Consider the following 23,188-nt stretch of genomic DNA (forward strand, 5'->3'; position numbering starts at 1 on the left):
GATAGCCTGACATTAATTTAATACAAATTGCACAACAGTTTGATTCATTAGTTGGAAAAGCTTTTTAACATTTTGCTTAATTCCCGGGACCGAGGTAAGAGCTGATGTTTCTAGGAATTGATCAACTTGACATGTTTTAATATTGAATTTGATTATTTACTTAGATTTTGGTATTGGTACCGTTGATATTGATAAACAATGATATACATACATGATTTATAAACACATAAACAGATTTGCATGCGATTTTCATTCAGAAATAGTGATTAATGATGAATGTTTATAATATATAATTAAAATACTTTTATAATATATAATTAATATACTCAATATTGCTTAGCAACTTTTTCCCTTATTTATAGGGATACCCCCTTATAGGTATGACTAAGAAATCGCCTTAAAAATGTTTGGCAATAAGGATTTAAAATAAATATTTTGCTTTTATATATTATCGTAGGTCTATAAACATAATATATTTTCATAATTCCCCGAAATATGTGGATATTAAGATTGTATATTATAGTCCAGACACGAAGAGCTATCTTACTACTATTACAGCTATATTTTCTTCAGAATTATACCTACCCAGCAACATGCCTCCAACAAAAAATGATCTAACTTATGAGACATCGTTACGCCACAACTTATTATTTGAGATATTTTCTGTACGTTGTAATAATAACTATTGTAGCACTGTTAAAGAGCTTACAATTCAGCTAATGTATCGACTGATACGTTCTTATTAATTCTAAAAAGGGATGCTTCTTATACCTATGTACTTATATAAATTCTGTTTACCGCGAAAATAGCGGTTGTTTCTGAACGTTTTAATTTTTAATGCTCGCTGAATATGTAACTCTTGCTTGCTCTTATGGGATATAGAAAAACTTAGTAGATAGATACTGACTATACTGAGTGAAACATGGTCTAGCATAAACAATTCAGTAAAAACGTGGCACGTACATCGATTTCTTACTCTTTTCTTTAGGTTTTGTTTGCTTTGTTGTCAGTTAGAAATGGCTCAGTCATAGCGGTATCCAATACAGTTAGCTCCACGATCATAAAACCACGGGTTAGTCATTAAACGCCAATTGAGTGGCATACCCTTGGCGTCATTAATCTGCCGTGAAAATAATGGTCACTTTCGAAGGTTCTTCCATAGTAAACCAAAATATAATAGTTTCTTTTACTAGTTTATGTACGTTATGTACAACTTTTTGATAAACCATACAACATTTTGCTGAATTATTTTAAGGAAAAACTATAAAATTAATTAAAGTGTTTATTTACATTGCGTTTATAACAAAAAATATAACAAAACATAAACTAAAAGTAAAAAGGTACGGCAACATTTAGAGGACTACATCATTTTTAATGTCCTTTTTTAAAGCCCCACTTCTTGTGGTCTTCATGTCCACCCTTTTTCCCGTGTCCATGGTGGTGGTGGTGGTGCTCGTGGTGACCGCCCTCGTCGTGGTGGCCCTTATGTTCGTGGTGGTGGCCTCCCTCCTCGTGGTGGCCCTTCTTGCCGTGGTGGTGTTCGTGGTGACCATGGTGCTTGTGTCCGTGGTCGAAGTGTCCTCCCTTCTTGTGACCGTGCTCGTGGTGGTGGCCGCCGTATCCCTCGTCGAAGCCCTTCTCGCCGTGCTTGTGGTGGAAGTGCTTGTCCTTCTTGAACTCGTCTAGCTTGTGAACACCGTGATGTCCTTTTGTGGAGTGACCTTTGTGATAGTGTCCCTTTTCTTCAAATCCGTGACCTTTCTCTCCTTTTTCTACGTGGTGGTGTTCATCGTAGTGGCCATCGTCGTGGTGGTGGTGCTTCTTGTGTCCACCATGCTCATCGTGGTGGCCCTTATGTCCTTCATGGTGGTGGTGTCCTTTCTTTCCATGTTCGTGGTGATGGTGTCCCTTATATCCTTTGTGCCCGTGGCCTTCGTGGTGATGATGGTGGTGATGGTGGTGTTCCTTGCCACCACCCTTTTCGTGGTGATGTCCGGAGGCGGCGGCCTCTAGGTCAGCATCTCGCTTCTCACGCAGGTTCCGCGCATGCGTGAGCACCGCCAGCGCCAGCACCACGCAGCTCAGCAGGAGCGCCACCCTCATGGTTGTAGTATTCGTGAACAGGTCGAGATGAGATATGGCACGTATTATTGTCACAACAACGTTTTATAGATACTGTGGGTCTGGTTTTCTCGTACCTGCATTAGGCAATCATTACACCGAGTCGGGTGCTTGCACTTACTCACTAGCAAGGTCAAACGCCCTAGTGCTAGGTGAGTTTTGATTGAGTAGCAACTACTGCACTTTTCTTTAAACTTACTTGCACTCTTTTATCTCTTATCGTTTTTTATAAACTATACATAATGTCTTCGAAATGCTGCGTCTCTGTGGTCCTTGAGTGAAATCAATTAACACCAACGTCCAATACTGTACGGTACGTATGTTTTTGATTTTGTTGCATCCATGATATATTTCGCCTCACATCCTACTATGATATATACCTACTGTGATATATTTTTATCTGTTAGCGGAAATTGATGAAATTAACACAATTCTTATCTGTTTTTATTTAAAAGTTAAGGGCCGTATTTAAAAGTTTCTTATCAATAGTTTGTAGGTATGTACGTCACGCAGTAGTCCATAAGCTCATGCTGGAATATCTTGTTAGATTGTAACATGAGAACATGCATGTAATCAGCACACAGCTGTGAGTAACAAGGCCTCATTATCTTACTCGCATGTGTGGGTAATACTGGATATTGCATCTCGTGAACTATATTGTTTCGATGATAACGCCCGGAAATAACTCCATCGTTATTCCAACTTGTGTTGTCTCATCAACTTAGGCTAATCTTTCTTCCTGTATTCTATTAAATATCAAACACCTAGCAAACAAGGAAAACTCCAAGAGATTCAATCAGGAGCTTATTATTTACCTCTGGTACCTGTAAGACATGTGCATCTGAAATAAACGTTACGTACGCTAGGTATAGGCTATAGGCTTCTTAGAAGAAACTTCTTTGAATACCTAAGCGGAATAACTAAGTAGTTATTGTTAGCTTGAAGTTTAAAGTTTTATGTAGTAATGTCGATTCGTCTATCTCAAAAACGAGTAAGTACTCGTAGCATAAGAAATGTATTATTATATAAAAGCGTGTAAAAAACTAAAGTACTTACGGTAATTGATAGAATCGTTTTTTATTACACCTTCAAAAGTTAAATCTTTGTATATGAATATGACCGACATTTCACCATTAAAGAAAGTTTATATTTATATAAAATATACAGTGCTTAGTCAGTAGCCCTTTGGGATGTTATAAACGCTTAGTCATAGGGAGTGCTTCCTTTATAACCTTTAACTGAAGCCTCTTTTTCTAAAGGACCCTCAAGGGCTCTGCGCTTAAAGAAGTTTTTAATGTTTAAATCTTTGCTCGAGACAAGTCAGCTGGCTTGATTCAATAAATAATACCACAATATTTTACAAAGATTAGTTCAAAGGTTTTATTTATTTGAGTTCCCCTTTACTAAAGTTTTGAGAATAATACGTTGTAGTAAAGTACTTAGCTATATAATATTTATTTTTGTAACAATTATGGTCAATTATACGATGTGCATTCAAGTAGTTTGTGCTACCGTTTGATCGTAGAAACGTCACATAATGATGAAACCCATAGCATACATAATATAGTTCAGAAAATTAAATTAAAAGTAATTATTCGGCTATTAATTCTACAATAACTTCCAGAGATTGAATTGGATTGACAATTAAAGTTAAGTTAAAGTTATAGAATTTATACATAAGTATCAGTACAAAGTCTACATATACATATGTAAGTATATGCTTCCTGTCGGTTAACGTTAGTATATATTATAATATAATCGTCTCTCTAATAGTCTCGCCCACCTTCATTTAGAGGAATTACAATAACTCATATTAGATGTGGGTGTACTGTAGGAAGCCCCGAAGGCGTCGAGTTATTTTGTTTAACAATCGTTAAAATTATTTGAATTAGCAAACATTTTACTCTACACAAAATATTTGGTTTTCCATTCATCATTTTCATCTGAAAAGTTATCTAAAAATATGAATCATATTTGTTTATGAACAGGAAATTCAAAAGAAAATTGTGTAGTTATATATACGAAGACATCTAAGAGTACACAGAGACAGAATGAAATAAAATTACCAGATTCTTATTTTGTACAAAATGTAATTCTTTGTCGTATAAACATAACAAAAACACTCGTAAACAACATAACATCAACAATAATCAGTTCAGGTACATTCAGCAAGAGCTTAGTGCCCCTTCTTGTGTCCCCAATGCTTGTGGTCCTCATGGCCGCCCTTGTGGTCATGGTCGTGATGGTGCTCGTGGTGCTCGTGGTGGCCGCCCTCGCCGTGGTGTCCCTTGTGGTGGTGGTGGTGGCCGCCGTGCTCGTGGTGTCCCTTCTTGCCGTGGTGGTGCTCGTGGTGTCCGCCGTGCTTGTGGCCCTTGTGGAAGTGGCCGCCCTTCTTGTAGCCGCCCTCGTGGTGGTGGCCGCCGTGGTGCTCATGGAAGCCCTTCTCGCCGTGGTGGTCGTGGAAGTGCTTGTCCTTCTTGAACTCGTCGTGCTTCTCGACGCCGTGGTGTCCCTTGGTGTCGTGTCCCTTGTGCCAGTGGCCGTGCTCCTCGTGGCCGTGGCCGTGGTCGCCCTTCTCGCCGTGGTGGTGGTGGTGGTGGTAGCCGTCGTCGTGGTGGTGGTGCTTCTTGTGTCCGCCGTGCTCGCCGTGGTGTCCCTTGTGTCCCTCGTGGTGGTGGTGGCCGTGCTTGCCGTGGTGGTGCTCGTGGTGGCCCTTGTGTCCCTTGTGGTGCTCGCCGCCGTGGTCGTGGTGGTGGTGGCCGTGGTGCTCGTGGCCGCCGCCCTTGTCCCAGTGGTGGCCGGACGCGGCTGCCTCGAGGTCGGCCGACCGCTTCTCTCGGATCTCCCTGGCCGAGCTGACGGCGGCGATGGCCAGAAGCCCAAATGCCACAAGAAGGCTTCTTCTCATGTTGGATTAGACAAGTTGTTGCTGAATGATATCGTTTCATCGGTGGCAATGATTTTATATACTAAATGACAGCGGTGGTTAGGTAAGTTACTGCTACCGATAGTGTCAAGGTTTTTGCAAGTAACGATCGATAGAGATTTCCACTTCCTTCCAGTTTACTAGTATTCAGTCTATTGTGAGATAACTTCTGTGTAGTTAAAAAGTTACATCAACCATCAGCCAATTTTTTAATTTTTTTTTTATATTATGTGAGAAAACAAACAATCTTGATAGGACATTTAACACTAATACATACCAATAAAATAATGGTTCAATTGATTAAGGAATTGTTAAAATTGTATTTACAATGGATTGAGTGACATTTGAGTTTTAAAATAAAAAGTTATGACAAGACTATCATTAGTAAAATGCGTACTCAAGTGATGTATATGATAATAATAAGATGATTGTAATTTTGTGTGAAATCCATAAAATATGTAAACCGGAAGCTGAGTTTTGGCTTTGATTTAAATACAGTTTAATTATTTTTTCTTTGAATATTATTATTGGTCATTTTCCTGGAAAAGCCTCCAAACATGGCTTTGGCTATTTTCTTGATTTGTTTTTTTACCCTCAGTTGGTTTTTGTGACGCCCTGGGGACTAGTCACATGTTTTTTTAGAATAAATACGGAGAAAATCAGATAAGAGCTTAAAAATAGCACAACGAAAATAATAATCAATTGGTTTGCAAAGTAAAAAACAGTCTTGTACGTAGGTACTCTTTTTCATTACTTACACTACATTAGCGCGAAAACTTTTACTGAAAAAAAAGAAGATTAAAATACAGACTTGATGCTTTTTAATTAATACAAAGAAAAAAACAACAACAAAGAACAGTTTCGAGAAATAAGAGCAAAACAGTCTATTGAAAATTCTGAAAGCACTTTTATGTACCTAGGAGTGAGTACAAGAAATATGATTTGTACATTAACACCATCCTTATCTCGTTTGCCAAATGACTGACATGCCGTTAATATTCACTTTGAAAATGATAAATGAGTCTGGTGTAAGATATTTCTGTACTTTTTACTTATTCCCCGTGTTCGTATTCCCTGCTACAAGTGATTCATCTTTGTTTTACGACGATATCAGATAACGTCAGGAGTTGCTACCATTCGTGTTATTTTTTTGCTAGAGTATGTTTACTTGTACAGGTTGCATAAAACCAAAAGCGTTGGCGTGCATATAAACAGCCTGTTTGAGTTATTGTAGAACATATATTTTTCATGAACTATATTTAAGACTTTAAATACTGAAAGTTCATTACAGTTATTAAACCTACAATTGAAACGTAGTAAATAAAGGAAAAGTAACTTACATTATTTCCATAAGTGCAAGAAATAAAAATGTAATACCATTACCTATAATATAATCTGAGTAAGAGTAGTTATGCCTGCACCTAGTCCAAAAGATGTAAATAGATATTATTATTTGGTTCTTACGTTAAAATAAAAATTACCAGTGAAAACAAAATAACATTTCCCCAAATGTTGCTAAACCTACGGAATCAGTTATACCTATTGCGGCCATTATAAATAATTTATTTGGTCGGTGTGCTAGTCTATACATCAGAATGTTATCCAAAATCTCCACAATGGATGGTTGGTTTGTTGCGCAACAGGCTATAATTGTACGCCCAGTTACGTTCAGAATATGTAGCGCTGGCATTTACATAAGTGCAGGCACTGTGTTATATCGAACATTTGGTTTGCATTACAATCCGCTAACTTGGCGTTTCAACCAAATATAACTTGTGTTAAGTACCTACATTTTGAAATAGCTTTCGTGTTCCTAAATCCTGTAGTCACCTTTATGTGCTTATGAATAAGCTTCAATGAAGGGCTTCAATGTTTACGGAAGATTGTTTTCTGACAAAAGGAAATGTTTACGTTATACGGACCACGATACGGAGGAAAGGTGTTATTTACTTCTCTTTTGTAACATATTTAAGGACAGACCCTAAATAAAAATTAGGCGAAACATTTTTGCGTGACAGTACCTACTTACCTTTGATTTATATATCAGTTTATTGATAAAATAATGTGGATCTCTTGCATTTAATAAATATTGGTATGAAATGCTCGCAATGTGAGGGGGTTATATAGTTAGGAATGCCATTATCTTTGCGACCGTGACCGGACCCGGAAAGGAATTCTCTTCATATAGGAGGGGAATGAACCTGAGTTTTACGGAGGGTAACACTTATTTTCTTCAAGTACAAACGACACTGACTTTCAACCTTATCACAATAGTAAAAGGTAATTGTTCGATTGGTAAAATTTGTCAGATTCAGGTAGGCTGACCTGCTGGTGTCTGTAATTAAGGTAGTCTACTGAAACTTCGAATAAACAAGACTTGTTACGCTGATTATCTAGAAAATCTATTTTGTAACGGTTTTTAATTACTTGAATTATTTTTTAGTTATTTGTGCAATGACCTTTCACTAGCTTCAATTACTCAGTTACATCATTACCTTAAATGCTTAATTATAATATATTTTTATAACAGCCCATAGCCTGATTAATGTAATACATTGTGTATTAAATTATATTATAAGTAAAATCATTACTTATCGTATGGGTGGGTAAATATTTTTATTTCATTCATTTGCAACTCTATGTGTCTTCAGGTTCAATTCCATTATGCAAAGATAGCTTTTTGACATTGTTTATAAAGTTTATTAATAAATGTAAATAACCAACGTTACAAAATAAAAATAACTTTTGTTTTAGAGAAGAGGACCGCCTACATAGAGTGTTAGCGAACTGTAGCGTTTAAAGCATAATATTAGTACATGAAAGTCGCTAGTGAAAATATAGGATAGTTTTTAGTAGACGGGCACTCGGTTGGGACAGTGGATTAGGTATTCAGTGGGGATTTCAACCGCCGACGCTCCTCCAGACTCCCGCGTTGTTAGTTTTATAAAGCCGTGGCTAATAAACCTAATGCAAGAGTTTTGGACTATTTTATTTAAAAAAGAACTGCCATTTTGCGACTTAAATATTAATTTGTCTAAAAGTGTTAGTTAAAGACGTCTAAATTCTTAATAGTGCTTAATTTGAAAATAATAAAACTTCAACACGATCATAACAAAATAACTCCCTTACTCGTAATTTTAATATTTCATTCACGCAAGCAAACTTTACTAAAAAATATAAGAAACAAAAAAACGTCGATTTTGGGTAAATTGTTTTTCAATAGGTCGTTCCCAAAATAAATCCGGTGGTCTAATTGAAAGTTAAAAAAGAAGATTAATTAATTGAAGTGACCCAATAAGATGGGTCCAAGTCTCTCTTGGGGAAATACCAAAGTTTTGCCGAATTAAAATGTTATTAGCGTATTCAAAATAAATATTTATTCGTGTATCACAAAGTATCAACAATAACAAAAAAGCCTCATCTCGTAAATTCACTGCGTTAACTTATTTATGGCCTTTCTTAAAGCCCCAGCCCTTGTGGTCTTCATGGCCTCCCTTGCTGCCGTGGTCGGCGTGGTGTCCCCAGTACTCATGGCCAGCGCCTTCGTCGTGGTGACCCTTGTGGTCGTGGTGATGACCTCCCTTCTCAAAGAAGCCTTTGTTGCCGTGCTCTTGTTCGTGGAATCCGCCATCCTTGTGTCCCTTGTCGAAGTGTCCACCTTCCTTGAAACCTCCTTCATGGTGGTGTCCACCGTATCCTTCTTCGAAGCCAGACTCACCATGCTTGTCGTGGAAATGTTTGTCCTTCTTGAATTCGTCTAACTTGTGGATACCGTGGTGTCCTTTCGTAGAATGACCCTTGTGGAAGTGTCCCTTTTCTTCGAATCCGTAGCCCTTTTCGCCTTTCTCGCCCTCATGGTGTTCATCGTAGTAGCCATCGTCGTGGTGATGATGTTTTTTGTGTCCGCCGTCCTCATCGTAGTGTCCTTTATGGCCTTCGTGGAGGGAGTGTCCTTTTTTGCCGTGCTCGTGGTCGTGGTATCCCTTGTATCCTTTCTCTCCATGTCCGCCGTGCTCGTGGTGGTGATCTCCGTGGTGAGCACCGCCTTCACCCTTTTCCCATTTGTGCGAGGCCGCAGCTTCTAAGTCGGCATCTCTTCTGAGCCGCGTGTTCCTGGCGCTGACGGCGACTGCTAGCGCTAAAAGCCCGACTGCGACGATAGCTCTCATCCTGAACGGTTGTCCTGGTTCTGTTGAGTAATGATTGCCAAATGATGCCTGTTACAGATTTCTCTCAGCTTATATAGTATTGCCAATAATAGTGCAGTTGCTTTTAATGTCAGGGTAATGAATGACGGTCACAGGTACGTGGTGACCTGAATTATTACTTAAATAATAAATTGCTTTGACGCCAATGTTTCGCTCTTCACAACCTGAGTAGCATATTGCATTACCTAACTATTCTATACAATGTTAGCTTATTTAATTAAAAATGCTGGTGTACTTACAACAGCAAAATAACGACAACGAAAAGATTTACAATTCAATTACTTTGTCATTCTAATATTTTTTTTTATTTTCTTACTTATGTACATTGGCACTTACTTAACCCCTGTTTAGTTAAAGTCATTATGTTATATTTAAAAAGAGCCAACTAGAGGACGATCCTGCTATAATAATAATTAGTAACAATATTGAATCAGACGTGAACACAATGATGTGCAACTAATAAATGAAGTGAAGTTTTCCGTGAGTAAATATACGTGACCACATGGGCCACGGTTCAGGAGGGAATTATATAGTGAAACAGTTAATAATGACACAATGTATTTATCAATGTTTGCCTCTCTGCTGCGACTTGTTTAACATTCATTTTTTAAAACACGTTACATTTTCATTAATTAAGTGTATTTTGTAGAAACATTATTTAAGCGAATATTTGTTCTGACCCACGTAAAAACATATTCCTTGTAGTTTTATAAATTGTTTCCCAGTTATGTCTGTGTCAGCGTAGAATCATTACGAGTATTTACACAGTCGGCCTGACCAACTGATGTAAGAATCGGATTAACTGCCTACGAAGAGCGGGCGACGAGTGCAAACTTTTGATACAATTCGAAGTTTGCGCCAATCCGTCACGCATTCGGGTCATGGAATATATTACACCGCGGTACGGGCGGGCGGCGCGGCGGTTGTTTGCTCTAATGTTTCCTTTCAAACTTCCAAAATAATACGGCGTTTTCCCCATTTTGTAATAGACAAATAAGATAATAAATAAGAAATATAAGTATCAATATTAACTTTTTGTTAATGTTTTTTGCTATTTATATGAAGTATGCGATGAGATAATGTTTCGAATATTATCTTCAACTATATAATATGAATCCATAATATGATGTTTATAAAACCCACTTAATTCTTTCTTTACTTGGAATTATCTCCTAGGATCATCCACATTCAGTTGAAAAATGAATAGACGTACACAATTAATTGAATTGTGTAAAGGTTACGCTGTTGATGAGCTATCTGAAGCCGCGACCGTTTTCACTGAAGTCAAGGGCGTCGCCAGTCAAGGCCATGTTGCGAAGCAGTCGCCCTCATTTTTTGTTCTCTTTTGTCTAAATAAATTTCTTCTGATCGATTTGTTTCGTCATCGTTTCCGGTCGGGTGCGCAAGAGTCGCGCGGTCGCCACTGACAAATACTGTTGCACATTCAATCAATTGACACCTATCTGCATTGGGTGAAACTTGCATAGTTATAATAAATTATATATTTGACATGATTAAATTAATGTATTGTTTGCTTGTTGTTCATAGTAGCTAAGTATTTCTTTTTCTAATGAATTACATAATTTAGATGTAATTAAGCGAACTGTGAACTAGTTATATGGTATTTTTTTAATATCATATAGTCTACTGTGTTTGTGATTGAACCAAAGGTTAGTAGTTTAATAGCATACTACATAAGATCTGTAGGTAATACTCATTTAATTAATTAGGGACTCTCATACTCCACAGCAGGGGTAACTAATACATTATACAGCTTACCTACCACATAATGTTCTCCATTGTCGCTTTTTCACTAGCTACGGTCATGGCTTATCGGATTCTAGTTAAAATTAGTGTTGGTCCCTAGATTATCAAATGAAGTTAATCTCGTAACAATTCTGTAGCCCGATACGCGCGTCTCTGTAGGAAACCAAACAAAATGGGAGAAAGAAATTTACTACGCAGTCGTGTTCTGAATCCGAATCAGGGAGAGGTGTCAGTCTGAAACAATGGCTGTGTACTCATACATACTTACAAGCAGTCACTATATAAAGGTGTTTTCCTGCGAAGATATTATTTTCTTCACGATTTCCTATTACATATCACTGACTTTTATGGAACACTCCATAAAAGTCACAATAAATAGATTCATCAGTACCAGTGATGAATAACACCCCTGTGTATCTATGTGAAATGGAAACCCCGTCGCATTCCATGCGAACCGTACGTATGTACTGTACGTAACGAAATATGGTTTGTATAGGGACACGAAACACCAAAACTAATTACGGCGCAGTCCGCGTAATCCGAGTGTGCGCTAAACCAAACCCGTGTATTAATCCTCACTAGAGGATACTTCCAATATGCCGTATGAAGGCAACAGGCGGGTGTCGGCCACACTTTATTACGTCACATTATGTATGTATACTTATGGGGTACTTGGTTACGGAAGCTAAAGGATTGCGTGACCAATGGGAGTACAAGTCTGTTTAAGTAGACTACATTAATAACATAAGGTTTATTTCGTTGTCGGGGTCAGTCTAAATTTTATTGATTATGCAATCGATAGGACGTAAGTATGATTGTGTTGCTTGGTATAGTTTTTCAGTTATGTATTTGGATAGGAGTTGCTATGTAAGTTCTTTGCATTGTGGGCGAATTTTGTTCTTATAAAAACTCTTGTTTTCATAAATTTTCATAGCATACCTACGTCTCTTCTAAATAACAGAATTTTTTCGTTTCCATGTAAGGATAAATTGGTGATTGTTAAGAATGAACTTTAAGAGGGCTTAAAGAAAGAGCATTTTGCTCATTCTTGCGGTGATACTGGTACTAACAACAATTGTCAGTGAGCGGGTGCTTGCCATAGGTATCAGTGACAACGACACGTGACGCGGTGCGCTCGCGACAATGCACTCAATACAATGCGCCACTACAAGTTGCGCCGCTCAGATTTCTTTCCCAGAATAAGAAATGACGTGACTGTCAATACGTTCACTCAATGCTAAGCGATACTCTTGCCGATATTCGATGCAGTTCGACACTGAACTTTGTATTACAATGCAGCTTTGTTGCATTTCAGAGCGCTCGTCTTGAGACAAGTGTTTTTAAGTGACCATACGCCCGGTTAGGTCGTAAGGTAAAGCTACCGAGCTCTTACAAACGGAAATACGGGGGTATTTTGCCAATATCTGAAATTGGAATGGTATTTTGTCGTGGCCTGTATTTGTGGCATCTACCGTTATAGTATCTACAGGTACGGTACGAAAATATAGTACAAGTTATACGTATTGACGTCTGTTCTAATATCGATCAGCCTCATTTCCTAAAACTTCTGAGAAATCCACTTTATACTTAAGTACTTTGATCAGCATCGTAATTAATTATTGAAGATTGAACAAACTTCATTACTTAATAAGTCAGAATGGGAATCACAGTTCAAATAAAGATTTTTTCTGTACGTAAATAGGTACTGAAGGCCCATAAGTATAACGTAGCATACCGACTGGATATTTTAAATAGACATCTAAGATATTTAATAGATTCGGCGGAACCATTGGTTTTTGGCCTCTGAATTGCTTAAAGACCCAAAATGAATTACTTTATTTAGTTTTAGATTACTTTATTTTATTGAATCGTATTCAAGAATGTTGGATATTGAAATTCTCTCAAGTCGATAACAACCGCAAGTCGGCAATTCCATTGAAGTAGTGGTCATGCATAAGGGTCCCGCGACCTCAGCCGCTCAGTAAATACACCTGCAGCTTGCAATGTTTGCACCACTAACTATGTAACTCCAAGTTAATTAACAGCGGCTCTCCGCCTACTCGGAGGCGAGACAAATATCTAAACTATGCTTTAGTCCGTCTTCGTCAGAATAGTTTCGAACAAATAATGAAATCATTTCAGGTGTTCTCTTTCAGTTTGTTTTAGTTTCAATGGCGACATGGTTTTGTATTGAAATACAAAACTTACACTTACTTTTGTAGTTTGATGAGAAAGTGGAAGTTTGCGACGTTTCCATTCAATTTTGTCCGTAATGGAAACAAGTTTGGTTGTGAGTAGAAGACTTTGCTCTGTGATCAGAAGATATGATATGATACTTTTTAAGTAATTCTTTTAAATCAATTTCTCAAATAAGTAATAGAAACTTTTATTTTATGTACTTCGATAAGATAACAAGACTAGGTAAACAGTTTTTTAGCACCTAAATTAAATCTAGCACGTAAAACTATGTGATACTCTATGTACCAACCTCTTCTTTCAATTTAAGCAGCATACTGTATAAATCCTCCACTACACATAACTGGGTACTTGTTTAAGGCTGAAGTTGGCTTGGTGTCCCCAAAGTTCGGGCATACTATTAACATATCTCATACGATATCTAAATACATGAAAGCTTTACGTCCTTGCGGCTGTAGTTCAACACCTGCGGTACACGTCTCCACTGGTCAAAGGTTACCGTAATGCCGACATAAAACAGGGTCTAGGATAAGCACCGCCATACATAATCGTAGCTTGCACGCTTTATTAACTTATGAGTACCTACGTGCATGAAATTGTTAAGTTACGAACATATTTGACTAAAACTCACCAGAATTTGGGTACTATTTAATTTATAAGTAGTGACTTTTACTCTACATAAGTAAGAAGTATTCAGTTTTTGATATTTTGTGAACAGACGTCAAGCACGTCTATGTAATTTCAAAGTATGGGTACTTGTATATGATTTGATTACGTATCAGTGTATGAAGTTTGTTCAGTGCCTCGCTGGGTTCTTCAATTTGTTTCACTCAGGCAGTATATTTAATTAAATACTCACAAACATCAAAGATACGAAAAGACTTTTAATTTAGAATAGTGTCTACGGTTGGTGATGGCTGGCATTCTAATAATATAAATGTTATTATTATGCAAAAATTGGTAGATATCTAAGGTCTACATAAATATCAATCGTACTACATTAACCTTTAATTTTGCCTGCATAATATTCTAAATATGACGTACACCTGTGATCACGGTGTACCATAAATTTTGAGAGTCCTAACTTTATAAGTAAGACACCAAGTCTTTCCTGGAAAACCTAATTAAATTTATTATCCCATACGTACTATAATTAAAATGGAGTGCTAAGTACTAAGGCGCTTGAAAATAAAATTTAATTAGTTGTTTATGTTACACTGGAAGTTATATTGTAGAGCACATCTCAGCGTGCCGAAACTTGGGCAATGTCTGACAACTTGTAAGTGACAAGTAGTTAGCGCGATTAACAAAACAACGGTTTGTTCTATTAAACTACAACTATAGTCATGAAATATGTCACAGCTGATTTTAATTTTGAAAGTAATCTCAATAATGTGAGGCATTTCTAATATAACATTTTATAAATAACGTCGTTAAAAATAATATCTGAAATATCAACAAAAATGTCTTCATAAGAAAATGAAAGTAAAAAAGTATATTTATTACTGAAAAATATTATTTCGATAGCTAGAGCACATAAAATGGTACATTTACTATCAAAGAAAGCTTTGCCAAAATGCATATTTATCATGTTTGGTCTACAACGCTTAGGTAGTAAACAAGTGTTCACCATGTATTTTTAGTTCAGATTCATAACCAAATAGATAAATAATTCTAGGCAAAATCAGTTCACACAAAAGCACAAAGAAGCAAATTTATCTATTTTAATAAGTTAATCGGATTAGTACATACGTATTCTGTTCTATCTACTTATATTAATTATTAGATGTAGGTACATAGGGGCTTACCAAAAGAATTGTTATTATATGTGTGTAATAATCTGAAGTAGGTATTCGTATAGTAATAAATCTGGATTGTGTGATATTCAGGTAGTTGGGCGGCGGCGCTCGGGGCGCTCGGGGCGCTCAGGGCGCGTTCGGCGGCGTGCTAATCGTTTGTTAATTACAACGCTCGTCATGGCTTCGCTGCAGCGGCCGTAAACAAAAGAGACTTTGAGGTATTCGGAATACCGAGGCAGTGGCATCCCTACGCTGCGACGGAAGCTATTAATGAAATTGGAATTGTCGCCGGCCCCGGAGCTCCTCGTTCTCCCCAATTGATTTTCATAGACAAGAATTGTCATTCCGCTAGAGAGCCGATTCCTCGGGGTCGGCAATTGTCGTGATATGAAAAGCAGGTGGATCGACCTTTCGTGATTCGAATACTAAACGCCCTGTTATCATCTCATTCTACGCCACCAAAGGTTAAAATATCTTCGTATCCTCTTTTGATATTCTTTTTAAATCCATTTCATTTTAGATTTTAATTTACTTTACCTTCTCTGGGGAGTCGCGCTGCTGCATAGAGCTTTTGTCTGTATTGATTAAGTTTAACGTTTTTATTATTGTGAGAGAAATGTACGACTGGAGAAATATATTTGATTTATATTATTTTTCTTTAGGGGTGACTGTTATAAATTGTATCTTATGTACAGTTCCGGCGATCCTTGTACTTATAATTGGATGCTTTTCAGAAATAGTAACTATTTTAGAAATACATTGCCCTTTAACAAATAAAAACACGGTCCTAAGTTGTAAGAATGCGTGCCAAATGACGACAGTTGGCCATGAATGCTGGATCGTTAACAGCAATAAAAGTTGTCAACACAGCAAAGTTAAGGCAAGTGAATATTGTAATGAATTATTAAAGGGGCATGTTATTGAGTATCGAGAGCGACACAACACAGCGGACGCGCTCGTCGCCTGCAAGTTTCCGAGCGCATTTACATAACTTGACAATTTGGGCTCGGAGCGGCGGCGGCGCGGCGCGGTGCTGCTCACACACAGTATTCTTCACATAGTCTGCACTGGGCCACTTCTATCACAAAGCGACAATTCGCTTTCGGTAATCGTTCGACTAAAACCACGTTAGTCTTTTATATTGCCAGAAGGTTGTAAAAATGTATTTTGTTAACAAGTAAGTAGACGGTTTACATTTAGTCTATGTGTACATACTCAGTACATATTATTAGTATATATGATAACTGAGAAAGAGGACTTCGGTGTGCTTTTTAGATAAAACACGTTCTATGACTTTTTTCAGTAACAATTTGAATTTGTATCTTCAACACACAGGCCTCAACTTATTCCAATTTCAAAATACACTGGCGCTCTTTCCGAACTACTAGGTATCCCGAGGAAGTAACTTTGGCTTTAGGCTAATTGCAATGTTCGGAATAGTAAGAAGTGTAGTTAGGAGTGATTAGAATGTGCAGGAGGCACGTCGGGCGACGCTGGAGCAGCCGGGGGTGAGGCTCGGCTGGCTGGCGGGCGGGGGCGGGGTGACGCGGCTCGCGGAGCCCCGTGCGAGCACCACCCATGCATTTCTCAGTTCGCTGACCTGGAATGTATATTTAATTGATTTCGGTATTGCGGTTGGCATGCTAACGAAGCCTGAATTTCAATGAAAAGTTTGATCTTTTGGCTAGAAACAATAGTGACGTTAGGGTTCGCCAAATTGATCAGTCAATGAACTTGTCTGATTTGTGCAAACATTGCATAGTAATGAGTTAGAATTATTTCAGTTGTAGGTATAATAGTTTGAATAAAAAAAAGATTCATATGTATAGTGATTACCTACACTAAAAAGGTAGCAGCGATAGTAATGATTAGTACGCAATTATAAGAAATATTAGAAGCGATGAACAGAGCGATTTTCTTCTAAGTACGAGTAGAAGGCGCGTAGGTAATCTGATCCGCGTAGCGCTCGTAGCACGGCTCTAAACCGCGTAGACACTTGTAAGACGTTTTACGCAAACTAATCTTATTACAATAACACGTCACTGAAAGGATTTTGTAAACCTCTGCGTGGCGAAGAAATGTATTTTTAATATAAGCAGTTTAACTTAATGAAATGTCTATGAATAAGGCTTTTTAGTAACCATACCATCCAATCGTTCATGTTCAAGCTACCGGTCGACTGAAATAGCTGAACATCAGTACGTTTCCTAGAAGCGCCTATCGAGTCAAAAGCTTGGGTCACAAATATTGCTCAGTTAGTTAGGCCGACTGTGGGCTTTTGACTATCTGTGACGAGTATTCCAGATATTCGTAGTGGAACCGGCACAGTAAGCAAAAGAGCATTGTACGAACGGAAAGGACTGTATGAAATAATAATAGGCTTGATTGTTGTAGTTTTATATGTACAAAAGTTGCTATTTTTGAACTAATACCTAAGTTAAACATAAATAGTATTCTTTATAAAACCTAGCCTCGAGAAAATTACTAGTCATATTTGACGAAAAGATCGGCAACTTCATTCAAATCTTAAAGCAACAGAAAAGTTATCTCAGTGCAGCCTCTTATCCTTGATGTTCATTAGCGTAATGTCGGCCAAGGGTAAAAAGCTAAGGGGGTTGCCTTCGAGCAGAATAAGGGCGCGGGACGTGTCGAGCGATGTGACGAATAATAAAATTGACAAACAAGATCACAACTCGACGACGACGCTGAACGTTGAATGACGTCACTCCTGATGAGCACGTCGAGATTTTCCTGGAACTCATTAGTGTTCCAAGATCTTCGGATAAACAATTACCGGAGTATTATCTAGACAAAAATAAATGAGAGAATAACTTCGCGCCTAGGATCGGGTTTCTGTGCGTTACCTTAATAAAATATGATTTCAAGCGCTTATATTTTTACGCTTCAGTAATATTTTGCGATCGAGCTATGAAGAGACACTCCTACATTTTTTTAATAGGTAGGTCGATACTCAATATTTCATAAAATGTAAAGAGAGTCACGGCCACCGGGTAGGTATTAATGGACGCTTAAATGGAGGTGAAACTTTAGCCAAGTCCCGTTACCGCGGCAATTTGTCAAACAAAAAATATGAGTGAACTTTCAGCCCAGAAGCGTTGTCTGACATGACTTATATAAATAACCTGTGCCCGGCGACCGACCGACGGTTAGTTTTAGCTTTATTTTATGGGACTTTTTTATTCGGCAGAACTTACTGTTGCCCACGTCAAGGGTCTCGATGACCCTTGTGAGTAAATTGTTATTTGGACACGTTATAAAAGTAATACCTTACAGGTTCAATGGGAAACCGATTAGTTGCGGCTAAAATACGTATGTGAATAAAAAAAAATACTACCAAAAGCTACACAGTTAATAAAATTAAATCGCTATTGAGATCTAACTGGATTGTGCATGAATCGAGCAGATCTTGTAGTTTCTGAGTTTGGATGCCCTGATGAAATACTAACCGTTTCAACATCTCTTTGAAACCGAACGAAACTTCCGAAACTGTTGATTTATTCAATCTTTCTTGCAACAACATCGGTGGAGGATAATTTAAACTGTCAGCTCCTAATTGGCAGTTAATGAAATATTCTTTTTGGAATATTGGTCACTTAGGGTAGGTATCAACTGTACAATTTCTATAGGAATACAATTTTTTTTGTCTACGTATAAGTACGTGATCATCGGCCAGTTAGAAGCCAGAAAGTCTAACCACCAATCCTACTACGCGTATCGGGTTGCCTAGGTAATCGGTTTCAGGATCATATGGTAGTCACTTTATGTAAAATACTGGTACACAGCTGCATTCGGTTACATTTAAAGCCAACCTCAACTCACTGAGGAAAAGGTACATGAAGAAGCTAAGATTTTCCCGTAACCAGATGCTGTTGAATACCGGTATTTTACATGAAGCGAATGCTTATTAGCCACAACCCGGTAGTGTCGTTTATGCGTACGTAAGAAAGGGATGCTGCTATCTTTATAGATTCCTCTATTACTTTTAGCTCTTATCAACGTCTTAAATATTAAGCTTTGTTGCAGCAAACCCCCGAAGTATCGCAAATGTACCGCTGCTGCTTGTATCGGGGACTAGAGCCCAGATATTACGCTAAGTAATCTTTTTATATCAACGAGTATTAGGACGAATTTTAATTTCTTAATGCCACGTTTTCTTCGTAGTCTTTTCGAAGAAATGCTCAGTATTTTTTAGCTACTCTTAAATCTAAATGTATTCTTTACATCTCGAATACGGTCCAAACGTATAGCAGGTAGGTAGTAGTAGTTTTTGCTTGAAAGCGAAGCAAAGCGGCACATCCACATATCGACACAAACTTACACGTACATTGGATTATGAGAGTCTGTTTCGAAGATACGTTGCTAAGACGATAACGGTGATCAATCGTAGGGGAGTAAACACGTTTTAAACTTTATCCCAATCTGCATACTATTCATAAATATGTAGATAAACTTTAGCGTTCTTGTATAACAATGTAAATGATAGGTAAACTTGCGAGCACGTTCACGTGAATCATTGATACTGTGAAGACCCGGCGCGCTGTAATCAAAGCATGAAACAGCCACTCTGGGAGAGCTTCCAAACTAGTATCTATCGCACAAACATTTAACGAATTACCCGAGGATTACTAACTTATTTCATTAAGAACTTTGCGCCGGCGAAATGTTATTTTGGATAAATCCCTCAAGTGTTATCTAGATGATTGCAGTCGGAATCTCGCTCTTTCAACCGCGGCGCGACATTGTTTTTGTTGACTGTTCGTGGCTATCTATACTGCTTTCTACGTTACCCAATCTATATCTATATCACAGGGCTAACGAAACTTATGGCATTCCGCCTATTATCCCGGATGGGTTAAGCAGATATTTACTTTAACTTGAACCCCCAAATTGCCAGAAAGTCTTCAAATCAGTAGCTACTTTGGGCTGCTACAAGACATCAGGCCAGCAGTTTTACAATAAGGAAAGAACACAATAAACTTAAAAATGGGCTGTGATTATGATACAGTGATTTTATTTGAGAGTTAAGTTTATAGCCCACATACAATACAAAATACCTATTTGGTCAACACGCCGAAGAACCGTAAGAAACAAGCGGTAGCAGCCCCGGATCTAGGGGGGGGCAAGCCGGGGCCCATGCCCCGGGCGGCAAATTCAGGGGGCGGCAAAATCAGGCGGCGGCGTAATTTTAAATCCTACATCACAGATTACCATAATAGTTACCTACAGGGCCGTCTTAACCTATGGTGCAAGGTGTGCGAATAACCCGGCCGCCTCGGTCTCAGGAGCGCTGCGGGGCGCCCCACCACCAGAAAATGTCGTTGAAATTACACCCGTTTGATAAGGAAGTTCCACATTGTGTCATGATACTGTGTCATGATTTCTAAGAAAGTCGCCTTCGCTTTGTTTAATGTATCATTTTGATTATTTTTCACTTTTAAAATCCTCCAACTAAGTGAAAAAATTCTCGCTCGCTACGCTCGCGACTAAATGACAATGTACGCGCTCTTTTTCTGATGGTTTATTATTTTTATTGACGCACCGAATCAACGAACACCAATTTTAATGACACTCGCTCTAATCACGGTTTCTTTTTATTTGTACATAATTCCCAGTTTAATTTGTGAGTCTTCAAACAAATAACTAAAAAAATTCGCGGCTACTTGTTGCTTGGCAGTGTACTTCATCAGGTACTTTTGTGTCGTAGGCACAAAAAATTTCGCGCTCGCTTCGCTCGCGGCTATTTGTTGCTTGACAATGTACTTAATCAGGTACTTTTGTGTCGTAGGCACAAAAATTTTCGCGCTCGCTTCGCTCGCGGCTACTTGTTGCTTTTGTGTCGTAGGCACAAAAAATTTCGCGCTCGCTTCGCTCGCGGCTACTTGATGCTTGACAATGTACTTAATCAGGTACTTTTGTGTCGTAGGTACAAAAAACTTCGCGCTCGCTTCGCTCGCGCAATATTATACAGACGTTACTTTGTTGCCTTCATAAGTCAAATCTACGCTGTCTTACCTTCTATAAGTCAAATGTAGCAAAAATAACTTTTTGTGTACATTAATTTGTCTCGACTCTCATTACTTAAACCTGGCCAACAGTTTCAGCCTACAATGATTTGAACACTTTTTTATAGTCATTTACCTACCAAAAAAGTTACAATCGTTGGTGAAAATAAACATAAGTAGGTAGGTAGGCGGGGCGGCATTTTTCAGTTTTTGCCCCGCCTAAAATAAATTGAAGATCCGGGGCTGAGCGGTAGCGAGCCTACCGCTTGTTTCTTGCAGTGCATAGCATGTAAGCAAAGCAAATACTACACAGTCGCGCAATTTGCATATTCAATGAGTGCCTTGCGTTTAAAGGAATTATGGAGTAATTGTAAAGCAAAGATTAATACAATTAAGATTTCTAAGCCGTACTCAACAAATGGGAATTTTAACCTTAAATTAATGTAAAGCCAGTTTTTCTGTACGAAAATCATCAAGAGGAGCATAATATCTAATTATTATTTATTGTATCTTATTTGAAAGAGAATTAATTATAATTGTGGAGCTGTTTTATATAGAAGAAAAGCTCTAGGTATAGGTATGTATTTATTTTTTAATTTAAAAGATAGTGCTTAGGTAAGAACTTGCTACATTTAATAATTTAATTCATCCATGGTGCGTGGAGGCAAGGGGAGCGGTCAGCTAAACAGCAAGTTTCCGTGCAGTCGCGCTGTCGGCCCGACTCCAGCAGTGAGCAATAGATACGTTCAGCTCGGCATTAGGGGCGTACGCTCCGGCAATAATTCTTCCGCATATCAGCCCTTGCTCTACGCTGTCCCTTTGTCCCTTGTCTTTGATCGAAAGCCTCTTCGATTGATGACATCTATTTGCGCCGACTTCGAGTTCGTTGAATGACTTTCAAGTTTGCCGTTAGCGTTTGAGTTGTTTGAAAAATATATCGTTGGGATAAAATAATGTTTCATGTCACAGACGTCAGATTAAATGAATATTTTATTTCAAATCTGTGCAAAATGGATTTAAGTATGAAATTTTTTATGCTTTGTAGCCATACTAAAGTACATACTTCATGAACTTATTAAGATGACTATAAAATAAGAGCAAGTTGCATGCGGTGCTGTTACTCTATCAATTCCGGTGATTGGAATGATTATACTTTTATAATTAAAGCACTTATATTGTTTAACCAATCATGCAAAATACGAAAAGTTGATAATCAATGTCCCCGAACTCAATATTTCATTAAAATCAACTTCACAAAGAGAAACCGTAAAATAGCATTTGAATTTAAGTCGCATTAAAAGTTTGCGTGAGCAGAGTTCGTAGCACAATGGGGCCGTTGGAAAAATTCTAATTACTTTACCGAGTTGGAATTTAAAAAAGTTACGCTCACTGCTCGGCCGTCTGGCTTGATGCACAAACTTATTCTTAACATTGAAACATCATCAATAGATGAATACTCTTATATTGTAAATATTTGCTCTGTGTTGCTCTCGGAATGGTCTTCGAAAAGCGTGGCTTAAGTACCTATCAGCAAGTAAGTCAGTTATAGTCTGGCTGACTGCCCAGGGTTCTGCTGAAAGTAGATTCACACCCCTCATTTTGGCGTTAAAACATTTTGCTCGATGAACATGTGAATAATTGATTCTTTCTTTTTCGAAAATATGATCACTCTCATTATTGAACAGTTTCAAAAAGACTACGGCAAAAGGTAGTCTGCACCATTTTTATTTTGGGAGTATTTTTCGGTAACAATGCAACTTAATGACGAATGAATTTCTGTTTTAAATTCAATTTATCGTGAGCGTCCGTACTTGCAATAGGTACGAAAATGGTGGTGGTAAGGTATTGTCTTTTATTTGAAGCGTACAGTTATGGTGCTATCATATATCAGTTTGTGCGATCCCGGATCGATGCAACGTAACAAATAATGAAGTGTAGTGAACTCCAGTAAACGCCCACGGCTCAGAAGTGTTGGCAATTTAGAACAGCCGGCGCCGCTTGTTGCCGTCGTTTTTCTTGCCGCTTTGTTCAATAAATGTACGCCTGGAGTGCCTTTCTCATGATGTTAGCTTCATATTACAATCATAATTACGTAAACGGACTGCTTAGTACATGGTATATTAACACAAACCTGAATTAATTGTTTGG

At 38.0% G+C, this 23,188-nt stretch overlaps 3 protein-coding genes and 1 long non-coding RNA gene across 4 annotated transcripts in view; all 4 read right to left on the reverse strand.

Moving 5' to 3' along the window:
* LOC135117697 (uncharacterized) overlaps positions 1-23,188 on the reverse strand; it is a 192,517-nt gene that overhangs the window by 105,202 nt on the left and 64,127 nt on the right. The window lies entirely within an intron of this gene.
* LOC110371666 (histidine-rich glycoprotein) lies at positions 1,285-2,398 on the reverse strand. Its single transcript, XM_021328015.3, has one exon. The coding sequence runs from the start codon at positions 2,101-2,103 to the stop codon at positions 1,372-1,374; it is 732 nt and encodes a 243-aa protein (XP_021183690.3). The 5' UTR covers positions 2,104-2,398; the 3' UTR covers positions 1,285-1,371.
* Positions 4,208-5,080, reverse strand: LOC110371649 (histidine-rich glycoprotein). The gene has a single exon (XM_021327996.3). It carries the CDS (start codon positions 5,027-5,029, stop codon positions 4,298-4,300), a length of 732 nt encoding a protein of 243 aa, XP_021183671.3. The 5' UTR covers positions 5,030-5,080; the 3' UTR covers positions 4,208-4,297.
* Positions 8,410-9,246, reverse strand: LOC110371645 (histidine-rich glycoprotein). Its single transcript, XM_021327993.3, has one exon. It carries the CDS (start codon positions 9,214-9,216, stop codon positions 8,491-8,493), a length of 726 nt encoding a protein of 241 aa, XP_021183668.2. The 5' UTR covers positions 9,217-9,246; the 3' UTR covers positions 8,410-8,490.

The sequence above is a fragment of the Helicoverpa armigera genome, chromosome 13 (genome assembly GCF_030705265.1).
Source record: "Helicoverpa armigera isolate CAAS_96S chromosome 13, ASM3070526v1, whole genome shotgun sequence".
NCBI classification, from domain to species: Eukaryota; Metazoa; Arthropoda; class Insecta; order Lepidoptera; family Noctuidae; genus Helicoverpa; species Helicoverpa armigera.

Coding starts and splice junctions, on each gene's coding strand:
- LOC110371645 (XM_021327993.3), bottom strand. CDS start 9,216: ATGAGAGCTATCGTCGCAGTCGGGCTTTTAGCGCTAGCAGTCGCCGTC.
- LOC110371666 (XM_021328015.3), bottom strand. CDS start 2,103: ATGAGGGTGGCGCTCCTGCTGAGCTGCGTGGTGCTGGCGCTGGCGGTG.
- LOC110371649 (XM_021327996.3), bottom strand. CDS start 5,029: ATGAGAAGAAGCCTTCTTGTGGCATTTGGGCTTCTGGCCATCGCCGCC.